General features: G+C 42.4%; 1 protein-coding gene across 1 annotated transcript; it reads left to right on the forward strand.

The window, feature by feature from the left end:
• The first annotated feature begins 7,286 nt into the window (after positions 1-7,286).
• LOC138190606 (GATA zinc finger domain-containing protein 14-like) lies at positions 7,287-8,902 on the forward strand. The gene is made up of 3 exons (XM_069134359.1): positions 7,287-7,515; positions 7,853-8,080; positions 8,280-8,902. The coding sequence occupies exons 1-3, from the start codon at positions 7,287-7,289 to the stop codon at positions 8,900-8,902; spliced, it is 1,080 nt and encodes a 359-aa protein (XP_068990460.1).
• The last annotated feature ends 6,697 nt before the right edge of the window (positions 8,903-15,599 follow it).

A 15,599-nucleotide genomic window follows, 5' to 3' on the forward strand; every position in this document is an offset into this window, starting at 1 on the left:
AATGAAAATGATATTCATTAAAAGAATGCCATTTAATGTGCTTTATTTATTGTAATTTGGAACATTGAGACAATGGATTAGAACTTATTGAAAAGTTGAAGAAAACATACAGATAGATAAATGAGTAATTATTTAATTTCATATTTTTAATTTTCAAAAATTAATTATTCATTAATAAGGGAAAAATAATCTATTTAAATTATCTATTTTCTTTCATCATCAAATTATTCAACTAAATCACCTCTATTTATCTTCAATTATATTCATGTAAAATTTATATATATATTTATAAATTCTAATTAATATTATTTTCATCAAATATGGGGATGATGAACAAATTTATCATTTATGTCTCATTTTGATAAATATATATATATATATATTGTAATTTTAATTAACTTTTAAAAAAAGAAAAATTTAAAAGAAAAAATATTTTACATTAATCAAATTTTTTGAAAACAAATATAATTGATGAAAAAATCCTGTATATTTTCCAATTATTTGCTCACATATTAATAAAAATAAAAATATAATCCATTGAAAAAATGCCATTTAATGTGCTGTATGTATTGTAATTTGGAACATTTATACAATGGATTGGAACTCATCGAAAAGTTTGATGAAAGCACACAGATCGATGAATAATTGATTATTTAATTCCGTATTCTCAATTTTTAAAAATTAATTATCCATAATGTTGGCTATTCTATCACACAGGAACACCGTACGAGGTTTAAGAAATAAATAAAAGCAGACACATAGATTTTAAGTGGAAAAGAAAGTAGATAATATAATTCACATATTCTGAATAAATCGCAACGTGGCAGTACAGCTCATGAGGGAGTAGTGTATATGTAAGTACATGTCGCGTATACAAGAGTCGGCTCGTTGCCTGCGCGTCGAGATGCGCAGTGCGCTGCAGAATCGTTGCTGCTTTGGCTCTTTTTCCAACACTCTTCCTCAACGATTATGCGCCCTGAATCGATGTTATGTTTGATATCAACCAATTGACATCCATCTCGACGTTTTTTCAGCTTCACGGCTCCCAGTGGTTTTGTCATCATATCGGCAATCATCTTGTCTGTTGGACAGTATTGTGTATCGATGATTTTCTTTCTACCTAGATCTGTCACGAAATGATATTTTACGTCTATGTGCTTTGTTTTCTTTTTCGACTCCCCATTTTTTACCAGCTTGATTGCACTCTGATTGTCCTCGTACATCCGGATCGGCTGTGTTTGCTCTATTCCGAAGTCTTCGAGTAATCTTCGTAACCATAGTAGCTCCCTGCTCGTTTCTGCTATCGCGATGTATTCTGCTTCGCAGCTCGACCAGGCTATACAAGTTTGTTTTCTGCAAGCCCATGCGATTGCTCCTCCATTGTATAGAAATATGAACCCGTTATGCGACTTGCTGTCGCTCCTATCCTCTGCCCAATCTGCATCTGTGTACACTTCAAGCCCTTTACTGTTGCTTGTCAGTTTTAATTTGAATTGTTTTGTACCCTTTAAGTATCTAACAAATCTTTTTGCTTCGTTTCAATCAGTTTCACTTGGATGTTTGACCTTTTTACTCAATATCGATATACTTGCCGCTACGTCGGGCCGCGTGTGAGTCGCTACGTATAGCAGAGCTCCGATGAGTTTCTGATATTCGTCTCCGTTAACCATTGCTTTTCCATCACGAGCGATTTTCAGATATCCAGTGTCCAGGGGTGTCTTGGATACCTTTGCGTCCTGTAGCCCAAATATATCGATGATTCTTCTGGATGTAGTCCGCTTGGTCCATGTAGAAAACTCCCTTTGGGTCTTTTTCGATGTTTATTCCCAGGTAATTCTTCAATTCACCAAGTCTCGTGAGCGTCAATTCTTCTTCATGTTCATCAGCTGTGGTTTGTATTTCGTCCTCGTCCTCATCAGCGATCAGAAGGTCGTCGACATATACTGCTACGTACTAGACGCCCTTCGAAGTGTTTTTTGAGTACAGACAAGGGTCTGACACGCTCTGTTCAAATTCCATCTTGATGAAGGCTGCATTAAGTTTTTCGTTCCACGATTTTGCCGCCTGTTTCAGTCCGTATATGCTTTTGCTGAGTTCACAGACTAATTCTTTCTTTGCGTTGACAAATCCTTCCGGTTGCTTCATGTAAATCGTTTCTAACAACTCTCCGTTAAGGAATGCCGTCTTCGCATCAAAATGATGTATCTTTAATTTCCGTTGTGTAGCGATCGTGAGCAGCAAGCGCAATGTTGTCGCTCTTACTACCGGTGCAAACACTTCGTCGTAGTCCGTTCCGTATTTTTAGCTTAAACCTTGCAATACGAGTCGCGCTTTGTATTTTATCAATCCAGAAACGATGTTTCTTTTTCTTTTGAATATCCATTTACTGTGACGTTGCACCTAGAGTGCAAGTCACAACAAACCCCAAACCCGCGGGGAAGAGCCGAACGGGTGAGTCCCGGCCCGTCGGGAAACACCCGAAGCTAACCGAAGCCCACCGACGCTCGGCTGAGCCGAGCGCCAGCCAGCAGTACGACAGCGTCTTACCAGGAAGAACGACGTGACAAGCCAGAAAGAAAGAGGAAGAGAGAGAGAGAGAGAGAGAGAGAGAGAGAGAGAGAGCGAGAGAGAGAACGACGAACCCGAAGAGACCAGAAACTCAGACGCCCCCCCCCCCCCCCTCAACACCGCCACCAAGACACACCGACGACACCAGGTTAGCCTGCAGGCTACAGCCGATCTGCACCTCCTCCCCTTCCTCACCCGCGATACCGACCCTTCCTACCTCACACTCCCCGTCGCCCTACACCACCCACCCCCCCCCCCCCCCCGCAATACCGACCCTTCCTCCCTCACACTCCCCGTCGCCCTACACGCCCCCCCCCGCGCGTACCTGTAAGTTAGAATTAAGTGACGCTAAGGGCTGAGGCGTGATCAGCCACCGTTAATGTCTACAACCCCTCTGTATCTTTAGTAGTTTTAGGTCAACTCCCTCCCCCCGATTGCAATACGTGCACACTCCTCACAAATACAAACACAAAGTTTTACCTATTCAATCAGCCTCGACTTTCTCGCCCCGTCTCTAATTGTTCCTCCCTTCCACATTATTAGTGCGGACTCAAAACCCGTCACAAATTGGCGCCCAACGTAAATTACCCACATTTTTACCCCAAATCCGAACAATTAGGAGACAAAACACAAGAATAAACGCTAACAAAGAACAGATAGACTCACGAAACAAAGCTACACAGTCACGAAAATTCGAATAAAGACAGTTGAACACACACACTACCAAACACGATACACACAATGGCAGACCAAGGACACAGAGAACCGCAAGGCCTAGCGCGCAAACACATGGACATACACACACCCGAACGCAACCAAAACAACTCGACACAGAGCGAGCCGCGCGCGACACGAGACCAACAAACGCCGACCCAACCACAGGAAATAAATAGACGACACACTATTAATTCACCAAACGCAATAAATATAATTGATGCAGCTATCATGGAGAATACCCACAACTTACATAGTACACAAATCCAACATCAAGAAAGCCCAGAACCAACAAACCCCACACAAACATACAATACAAGCCCAACACCTACACACACGCAAACTAACACGGTAATAACCAATCAAACGAACCGACACTTCACGGGAACAGACACATTTTTAGCCACCAACACACGTAACACACGACTTATACAAAACCTAATAGACCTCGGAGCACTACTAAGCGACAGAAACGAATACGACGATCCACACCCATACAGCACACAGTCAATACACCCCACAAACAACCAAAACACGACACACCTAAACCAAACACCAAACCCGAACAGTACATACTGGAATCAGCCAGCAATGGCAATGAAAACAATACAAACATGGAACATAAAATACTCAGGAAATACAAACGAAAACATACACGAATTTTTACAAAATCTCCGCGACTACCAAACGGGATACGAAATACACGATACACAATAAATCAACAACCTCAGCCCGATACTCGAAGGTGACGCAAAAAACTGGTACAGATTAAACAGAGGCAAATGGCGAACACTGGAAGAATTCGAAAGAGACATTACACACGCATTTCAAGACATACAACACAGGGACAGACTGGAACAAAAAACCAAAAACTACGTACAAGGACCAACACAAAAAATTACACAATTCCTAATACAATTTAGAACACTACTAACCCAACTAAAACCGCCATACCACCCACGAACACAATTAGACTTGGCATACAGAAACATGAAAATAGAATACAAGGCATACATAAAACCATACGACTTCACGAACTAAGACCATCTGGAAATAGCCGCGAAAGAATGGGAAGCAAACATCGAATGGGAAAACACAAGACAAACAATATTAAATAACTACACACACCCACAAGAAACCTACACACACCAAACACACCACACACAATACATCCCATACAAGTACGCACGAACACAACCCCGCCCAGCAATACTCCCAACACCAAATATACCACCGGCACTCGCAGACAACATACGACGAAACCAAACAAACCAAAACACGCAACAAACTCGATACCCCGCAATCACCTATGACTCACCACACTACACTCAGCAACAAACACAAACGAACTCGAACACAGGCACAACACCACGCAGATGCTCTAACTGCAACCAACCCGGACGGCTCAGGTGGCAATGCACACAGGTACAGAACCAGGGAAACGAGTAAGGGTTGACCCAGCAAGGGTGGAGGGCAGCCCCACAAACAACACAAACACACCCGAGACAGTAGCACCGACAACAGATAACAACAGAACGGAAAGTAGATTCCACATCAGAATCGAAATACACGGTCACGAATTCAACGCGTTAATAGACACAGGCGCGACACACTCATACCTAGGCGCAGAAGTAATATAAATAACACACAACACAGACACACCAATAGACGACACGCTCGACAGAACAGCTACAATGGGAAACGGAACACAAGTGACGATAGAAAGAACAGTAACACTCCCAATACGCCTCGGTCACATAACAAAAAAAATTAATTTCCGATTAATACCAAACTTAGGCTCGCAATGTATCATTAGGAACAGCGGCTTAATGAGATTTGGAATACAAATAAATTATGAAGAAAGCACATGGTCACTTATAGACGACCCACAGACACACTACGACATGCAAGCCAGACCACAAGAACTACCTACACCACTCAAAGAATACACACACAGACATCAAACAAGAAAAATACGACATCAATCAACACAAACACACACAAAACAAGCAAAAGCAGCAGAAAAACTAGAAGCAACGAAACAACAAACGCACCCGAAAACAACAGAAAGACACGAAAATACGGAAAAAACAACCATAAAACAAAAACCACTAACCCCAACACTACCCAGCACAAAGACACCACCGGAAAACACCCCCCCAAAAGACAACCCACAGAATACACAAATCACAAATCAAAAAATCATACCCACAAACGCACGAACAACAGACGACACACAAACGGACGAAGAAACCGAACCACAGATAGCGCAGGAATACAAGAACTCACACAATCACAACACACACAACTACAGACGATAATACAGCAGAAAATCTCAACACTACCAGGCCAACTCGGCCTAACACACCTAATCAAACACAAAATAGACACACAAGGACACGCACCCATAAAACAAAGATATTATATGGTATCACCAAAAATTAGAGAAGCCATCCACACAGAAATAGACAAAATGTTGAGAGAAGACGTGATAGAACCATCAGAAAGTGAATGGTCGAGCCCAATTGTCATGATAAAAAAGCCAAATAACACATATCGTTTCTGTTTAGACTTCAGAAAAGTAAACTCAGTATCAAAAAAAGATGCATACCCACTACCATACATGACAGCAATATTAAACAAACTACGGACAGCACAGTACATATCAAAAATCGACTTAAGCCAAGCATACTTCCAAATACCACTCGACGAAGACAGTAAACACATAACAGCCTTTACAGTCCCGGGAATGGGCTTATTTCAATTTAAAAGAATGCCATACGGACTGACAGGCGCACCGGCGACATTCCAAAGACTACTAGACAGACTCATAAGCCCAGAATGCGAACCATATGCATTCGCATACTTAGACGACATAATAATAGTAACCCAAACATTTGACGAACACTTACAAAGACTAGAACAAATACTCAAAAGGATTACAGACGCGGGACTAACAATAAACCCAGAGAAGTGCGAATTCGGATGCGCACAAGTAAAATATCTCGGATACATAGTAGACAGACACGGACTACACATAGGCCCCGACAAAACACAACCCATAGAAAACTACCCAAGCCCAAAAACAATAAAACAATTATGGAGACTAATTGGCATGGCATCATGGTACAGACGCTTCATACCTTACTTCGCACACATTACAGAACCACTAACACGACTACTGAAAAAAGATCAGAAATGGCAATGGGGAGAAGAACAAGAAAACGCAACGAACACAATCAAACACGCACTCACATCACCACCCACACTCCCATGCCCAGACTACACACAAACATTCACACTACAAACAGACGCTAGCGGAACAGGGATAGGTGCCGTACTAACACAATCTCTCGATGACGAAGAGCATGTCGTAGCATAAGCTAGCCGTGCGCTAAGCGAGGCAGAACGTAAATACTCCACCACTGAGAGAGAATGTTTGGCGGTACTCTGGTCCGTAAAAAAATTCAGACCCTACGTGGAAGGACACCACTTTAAAGTAATTACAGATCACCACGCACTGAAGTGGCTAAGAGAATTAAAAAACCCCACAGGCCGACTTGCACGATGGGCACTAGAACTATTAGAATACGACTTTGACATTACACACCGGAAAGGTACAATGCACGACGTACCAGACGCACTTTCAAGACGACACGAAGACGAAGAACACATAGAGACAATAGAAGACACGACAGACAAATGGTACACATACAAGAAAACACAAGTAAAACACGCCCAGCGAAAAACGAATCATGGCGAATCAGAAACAAACAACTATACTTCCACCGCCCTAACCTTCTACACTCAAACCTCCTACCAGACACAAACCCATGGAAACTAATAATACCCAAAGACAAAATAACACACATACTACACGAAAATCACGACGTAACACAAGCAGGCCACTTAGGGATCGAAAAGACATATCAAAGAGTAGCCAAAGAATATTATTGGCCAGGTATGTACAGAGATACAGTAAATTACATAAAAAAATGTGACACATGCCAAAGAATAAAAACAACACAAACGCGACCGGCAGGGCTAATGGGTACAAGAATAATCAAAGAACCGTGGACAGTAGTAGCCTCAGACATCATGGGCCCACTCCCACTATCAAAACAAAAAAACCAATACATCATAGTTTTCGAAGACCTATACACCAAATGGGTGGAAATTATACCGATACGCAAAGCAAACGCAAAAACAGTAGAACAGACATTCCACTTACACGTAATATCACGATAGGGTACACCACGCATACTACTAACAGATAACGGCACACCATACATAAACAAACTCATACGCGAACTGACACAAAAATTCAATATAAGACACGCAACAATCCCCCCATACCACGCACAAGCCAACCCCGTAGAATGAGTCAACAGAACCGCTAAAACAATGATCCAAGCCTACGTAAACAACGACCACACAGAATGGGACATACACTTACAAGACTTACAATTCGCAATCAATTCATGTACACATACATCAACTAAACACACACCAGCCTTTTTGAACCTAGGAAGGGAATTAAATCCTACACAATGCCTAAGAAATTAATTAGAGAACGACGACGAAATAGAATTACAAGACACAGACAAATGGACAGATCACCTGAGACGACTACAAACACTTAGAGACGAAGTACAGAGGCACTTAATAGAAGCAAACGAAAAACAAGCACACTACTACAACCTACGAAGACGAGACATACAATTCAAGGAAGGAGACAGAGTACTGAAAAAGAACCATACACTCTCATACGGCCTAGAAAGAACGGCAGCAAAGCGAAGTAAAAAATTCACAGGCCCATACATAATAACAAAGAAAATCTCACCCACAATATACGAATTGACAACAGAAAACGGTAAAAATATGGGAAAATGCCACATAGAAGACCTAAAATTACATACATGATCAAATAAGCAACAAAAGAACCACGCCCGATAACACATCTCGAAAATAAACTAACATGTGTATTCACCCCACAGAAAGACAACATGGCAGACAGACGACCAAAAATACCGGCCCTAATGACACTACGACTAACGAGACCGACGACAACAACAACGGACACACAAACAAACAAAGAAAAAACTCCACTACTACAAACACCAGGACAAGCCCCACACCCACACAGATACGGACGCGACGGTACACACCAGACAGAGACCCGACGAACTCTACTACCGACACCCACTACACACACACAAGTAACAAAAAACGCCACGACAGCAACACAGACCACAACCACCGCACTCACAACCACCCAGAGACACCCACAAACACACACACCAATGATCACACACACAGTCACACTCTCCGGACCAATGCAATGCCCAAAGTGCAATGGGCTGGTCCGGGGCACAAAATACTCACAACACATACAGACCTGCACACAAACAAACACAGACACACAACACCCACCAACAGTCACCCAAACTACACGAACCACAACCACGCACACGACGACACACCCACTCACCAACAAACAAACACCCCACACAACCACACACCCCACATCGACACCAACACCTCGACACACACTACTCCCCGCATCACCCCCTTTATGGACACGCATCAGACTCACGAGACCACAGACAACAGAAGATAGAATCTTAGAAACATTCGCCAACATGGACACAATCACAGAACCAACGTCGACAAGACAGACAGACAGAAAACACGTAGGACCACCCCCAGAAATGATTGCATTCATTGCAAATTAACAAGCCGCAAGCACCCTGGACGACGAACTACAGGCAGAAAGAGACAGATACATGATCAGACGGGCACACCAACGTACGAACACAGACGAGACAGAAGCCAGCACCTCCACACACCAACCACACATCACACACTAGACAGCACCACACAAAACACACCTCTCAAACACACCAGACACCGACACCAACACAGACTCCACCACCTCCACCGCAGACACAGTTATACATATCGAAACAACATACACAACCACGCAAGAGACACAAACGACAGACGACGACACAGACAATAACACCGACACCACTTTACTCACCGACATAGACAAACAGACACAAACACCCCAACCAACCACACACACAACACGGGACGCAAGACAATACAAAAAACGAAAAACAATACGTGAACAGAAAAAAGAACAAAACAGAAAACACTGAATAAACTGACAACACCAAACCGACAGACGAACAACGACGCACACACAACACGGGACGCAAGACGATAGAAAAAAAAAAAAAAAAGAAAAACAATACGTAAACAAAAAAAAAAAAGAACAAAACAGAAAACACTAAATAAACTGACAACACCAAACCGACGGACGAACAACGACAGACGGAGGCCAGAGAAACAGAGCACAACCCAAAAACTCCAACGCAGAACCACGGAGAAGCAACCACGAGCCACAAGGAACAAGGAACAACGCAAAAACTTACCAAGACCCACACCAACGAGAGCCAACGAACCAAAACCAAAAATTTAAGTACAAATAGAACACATAAGAAAATAGATTAAGAAAAACACCAGAGTTCCTATAAAATAGTATAAGAATAGTATAAGTTAGTATAAGAGAAAAATCATAATTTTGATAAATACACAGGAGACCACGTAGAATAAGTAGATATAAGACAACCAACAACCCCACACCCAACACACACCCCCGCAAATACAACCCGACTCAAATCCCTTAACCCCGACAGATCGGAGCAAACAGCAACCCGGACAACGGCAAAAGGAAAAGCACAGACGAAATGACCACAGACGACCACAGAAAACACAAACGTAATGAAGCCGGCTCACCCTATAGGCCTCGCCCCGCGTGGGGAGGGGGGAGTTGTGACGTTGCACCTAGAGTGCAAGTCACAACAAACCCCAAGCCCGCGGGGAAGAGCTGAACGGGTGAGTCCCGGCCCGTCGGGAAACACCCGAAGCTAACCGAAGCCCACCGACGCTCGGCTGAGCCGAGCGCCAGCCAGCAGTACGACAGCGTCTTACCAGGAAGAACAACGTAACAAGCCAGAAAGAAAGAGGAAGAGAGAGAGAGAGAGAGAGAGAGAGAGAGAGAGAGAGAGAGAGAGAGAGAGAGAGAACGACGAACCCGAAGAGACCAGAAACTCAGACGCCCCCCCCCCCCCCCCCCCCCCCCTCAACACCGCCACCAAGACACACCGACGACACCAGGTTAGCCTGCAGTCTACAGCCGATCTGCACCTCCTCCCCTTCCTCCCCCCGCGATACCGACCCTTCCTACCTCACACTCCCCGTCGCCCTACACCACCCACCCCCCCCCCCCCCCCCCCCGCAATACCGACCCTTCCTCCCTCACACTCCCCGTCGCCCTACACGCCCCCCCCCGCGCGTACCTGTAAGTTAGAATTAAGTGACGCTAAGGGCTGAGGCGTGATCAGCCACCGTTAATGTCTACAACCCCTTTGTATCTTTAGTAGTTTTAAGTCGACTCCCCCCCCCCGATCGCAATACGTGTACACTCCTCACAAATACAAACACAAAGTTTTACCTATTCAATCAGCCTCGACTTTCTCGCCCCGTCTCTAATTGTTCCTCCCTTCCACATTATTAGTGCGGACTCAAAACCCGTCACATTACAACCGATGGCCTTTCTTCCTTCCGGCAAGGTGGTGAGTTGCCAAGTTGAATTTTCTTCCATCGATTTCGTTTCTTCGTTCATTGCTTTGATTTATTCATTTTTGTCGGCTCCGTTTAGCGCTTCGGCTCTGCTTTTTGGTTCTGTGTATTGCATTACGACCTTTGCACTAGGCACGAATCTATCCGGTGGTTTTCCTTTCGTTTCTCTACCTGAAATTCGGGTCTCTTGATTACCGACATCATCACCGTTGCCGGGAAAAATATACTCTTCATCGCCGGCTGGCATTGAATGCTCTAGAACCGACTCGTCAGATAAATCCACTGTTTCTTGCAATTCCTCTTCTGTATCATTCAGTTCCTGATACTGTTGGTCTTCGAATTCGTCTTCGAAACCTATTTCAACTTCTTCGGAGCAATTTTTTTGTTCCTCATGCAGTGGTATATCGGAAACTGTTGTTCGAACGCTTCTTTTATTTTCTTCGATTTTCTTATTGTCGTTCTTCTTTTCTTCTTTCTTCTCTTCTTTCTTTAAATCGTGTTCGATGACTCTGACATCGCGGCTGATGATCACTTTATTTGTTGCCGTGTTCAGCGTTCTGTAGGCCTTTGATTCAGCTGAATATCCCACAAAAGTGAGTAACGTTGCTTTGTCATCTAACTTTCTCCGTTTCTCCTTTGGAATATGAGCATATCCTTTGCTTCTGAATATATGCAGATGTTCGACGTCGGGTTTCCTGCTATTCCATAACTCGTATGGTGTCTTATCAACTGCTTTGGACGGCAAAATATTTTGTAAATAGCAGGCCGTGTTGACTGCCTCCACCCAGTATTTTTTCCCCATCTTTGCGTCGATTAACATACATCTTCCAGCTTCCATGAGTGTTCGGTTTTTGCGCTCTGCCACACCGTTTTGGAAGGCTGAATAGGGCGCGGTATACTATACCTTTATGCCCATTTCAGTAAGCGATTCCTGCAGTTCTTTGGTGACATATTCTCGTCCGTTGTCCGACCCAATGACCTTGACTTTCTTCCCGAACTTGTTCTCGGTGCATCTGATATAATCGTTGATGCATTTCACCGCCTCTGACTTGTACCTTAGAAAATACACCTCTGTAAATCGGCTATAATCGTCAATCATTGTCATCGAATACCTTTTTCCGCTTGGTGTTGCATTCTGCATTGGTCCACAGAGGTCTGTGTGTATTCATTCCAGTACGGATGTTGCTCTAGTCGTTGCCTCTTTTGGTATTGGACATCTCGACATCTTTCCTTTGATACAGCATTCGCATAATTCTCGGATTCCACAATCCTTGATCTTTAAGCCCGTCACCAGCTTCTTCATCTTCAGCTTTTCAACGTCCTCAGGGTAGCGATGTCCGAACCTCCTGTGCCAATTGTGTTGACAATTTGCTGTATGCTCGTTTCCTTTGACTGCCAATGCTCTGTGGTGAACTCTTACTGCATACATATTGGATGATAAATTTGCTGTGGCGACCACAATATTATTTTTAGAAATTTCGCATCTTTCGCCTTTGAACTGTACCGTATGTCCACCTTCTGTGAGTTTTTTCACCGATAACAAGTTTTCTGTCAAATCTGGGACATATAATACATCTTTAATACTTTGACTGTTTCATTTCTCCCGTTGAGGCAGTATAGTTCACCTGTGCCTATTCACAATACTTTTGCGCCTTGTCCGTTGGCAAGAGCTACTTCTTGCATCTTCTTTCGATCCAAATATTTGAAGAAGCTTTCGTAGTTACTCGTGTGGCTTGTGGCATCCGAATCGATGTACCAGGCATCGTTTCGACTCGCTACTTCGTGAACACTGAAGCAAACCGATCCCTCTCGCTTTTCATTTTCTTTCGTCTCATTGGCCTTCTCTCTTTTATCCTTATTGGCCTTCCATTTTTGGTATTTCAAACAATCTTGTTTGAAGTGTCCCGTTTTCTTACAAAAGAAACACGATTTTTCGGTTTCTGCGTCTGTAATCTTCTTTTGCGATGCTCTCAATGCTGAACCTGAATCCTCTAAATCCGGCACGCCCTTTCTTCTTTTATATTCATCGATCAATTTGCCTTTAATCAACCCTAGTGTTAATTCATCCTCCGGTCTGCTTTACAACGCGGTAATCAACGTACTGTACGTCTCGTGTAGGCTACTCAGCAACATGGCTACGAAAAGATGATCCTTGATTTCCTCCCCAAGCGCTGTTAGCTTATCTACCAAGTCTTGCATTCTAGTTACATGCTCTTCCATATTGCCTGTCTCGCTCAACTTCAAATTGCAAATCTGCCTTAGGAGATAAACTTTGCTTGTCAGCGTCGATTTTTCATGGTAATTCTTGAACGATTCCCGTACCTTTTTCGCTGTTGTGTCCTTACGTATGTGGATGAGTTGAAAATCTTCAACAAGCAGCCCAATAATCGCTCTCGCCTTATCGTCTTTTTTCTGCCATGCTGTTGCAGCGGTTTGGTCTGTAGGTTTTTCCGTGCTGACTTGACTCCATAGATCCTCTTTAATGAGCAACAGCTCCAATTTAAATTTCCCAACGGAGTAGTTATCGTTGTTTAGCTTGGTTATGTTCGCACGGAATATATCTGACATGGCTAACCTTAAACTTCCACGTGCACCGAATTTCTACTTGACTTTATATTCACTTAATCTGCTTAAACCTCTCCTGGGCCCATAACCTGTTGACTATTATATCACACAGGAACGCCGTACGAGGTTTAAGAAATAAATAAAAGCAGACACATAGATTTTAAGTGGAAAAGGAAGTAGATAATATAATTCACATATTCTGAATAAATCGCAACGTGGCATTACAGCTGATGAGGGAGTAGGGTATATGTATGTACATGTCGCGTATACAAAAGTCCGCTCGTTGCCTGCGCGTCGAGATGCGCAGTATGCTGCAGAATCGTTGCTGCTTTGACTGTTTTTCCAGCAATTAATTTAAGAAAAATGATTTATTCATATCAATTACTTTTTTTATTGATAAATTATTTAATTTGATTACCTTTATTATATTGAATTATATTAATGTATAATTTATATATACTAGGGGCTTCGCCCCTGCGCGCTTCGCGCGCCAACCCCATCTCGGAGCTACGCGACTCGTTGTTCGGCGCTTCGCGCCTCACTATTTCCTTACGCATTGTCTAGTAGACAGGCAAATTCCTTCATGTTGATTTGATGACAGGTCTGCACTTGCTGTCCACTTTAATTCTTTCTGTGCTTACTTTTCTTTTTTTCATCAATCTAAGCTTCCATTCGTTGGTTGAAAATTGGTGTTCCTTCTCTATTGATATCGATCTATCTCCTCGACTTGCGGAATTATTTTTGCTGCCGCTCTGCCCGTTAATCTCCAAAATCACCTTCTTCATATTATTTTTTTCTCTATATTTGTGTTGCTGTTCACTCCGCAAAACACCTCTTTCTCTTGTGGTTAACATAGATCCTGGTCGTCCTCTTGCCTGGTTGTAGGAATATTTGTTTATTATTATTCTCTGGCTTATTTGGTTCTTCACACTTACAATTTTATTTTCCTCTTTCTTTCGTGATACTTCCGACCATCCACCATCTTCATCGCCTTGTCTGCTGCTTGAAACTCCTCCTTTCTCCATTTTCTTCGTAAATCCTGGCTGTCCTTTTGACTGTTTGGTGATATATTTAGATTTACTATTATTTGATTGTTACTTTTCATACTTATTACTCACTATCTGAATTTTATTTTGGTTCTGCAGGACATCAAAGTGTCCACTGTCTCCGTCGCCGGTGAAGAGTAGCGAGAACTGTGTTTCATTTTGTGATCCGATCCGATGTGGATGAATTTGTTCTTCGCGATACACGATTAAACATATCTCAAAAATGTCCGCAGCTGCAGCTAATTCTGCTTCTCCCCCGTATATTCCATTTTTATTCATATGTGATTTGTAATCACCAGGTGACCTAATCACAGCACCGTTTGACTCATTACCTGTAATAAAACCCGCAAATGTAGACCAATTATCCACTACATTCATTTGAAAGGATACTCAGTCTCACCTCTGCGTGTCGATCTTGAGTGCCGTATACACAATACGCCAACGCGCGAAAAAACAATTCCCGTCGGGAATCATCTTGATAATTTTCGTTTGCATGTTCATTTTTTGCGCGTCGGAAACAGATACCTATGAAGACATTTGTCAGAGACTGTCATAAACGGCCGATGACAGCTGTCAAAGGAAGTTTTGTTTGCTAGATGCTTTTTGTTTTGTTTTCGGGATCTCACCCCACCGCCAACTTCATGCGTATACTATTGTTATTATAATCTTTTTTGTACTATTGTTATTACAGTCTTTTTTTACTATTGTTATTATAATCTTTTTCTACGTTCATTTGTTTGAAACTTTTTTATTAGATAGAGAGATATTTACAAATTATAATTAAAATTATATTTATTAAATAGGAGCATGAATAAATTTATTATTTATGTTTTATTTTGATATATATACATATATATGTATTAGGCTGATTCAAAAAAAAACGGCTAATTTTTTTTTTTCAAAATCCTCACATAAAAACTTCCGAGAAGGTGTGAAAAGACGCCTGTAGAAAGCGGAGCCTTTAATATCATTATTAAGAGGTCGCGCCTCAGGAATTTCTATTTCCCGTTTAAATAACACAGGAATAAATTTTTTTAAATTTTGCAATTTCGTATT

Source organism: Neodiprion pinetum, chromosome 3 (assembly GCF_021155775.2).
Source record: "Neodiprion pinetum isolate iyNeoPine1 chromosome 3, iyNeoPine1.2, whole genome shotgun sequence".
NCBI lineage: Eukaryota > Metazoa > Arthropoda > Insecta > Hymenoptera > Diprionidae > Neodiprion > Neodiprion pinetum.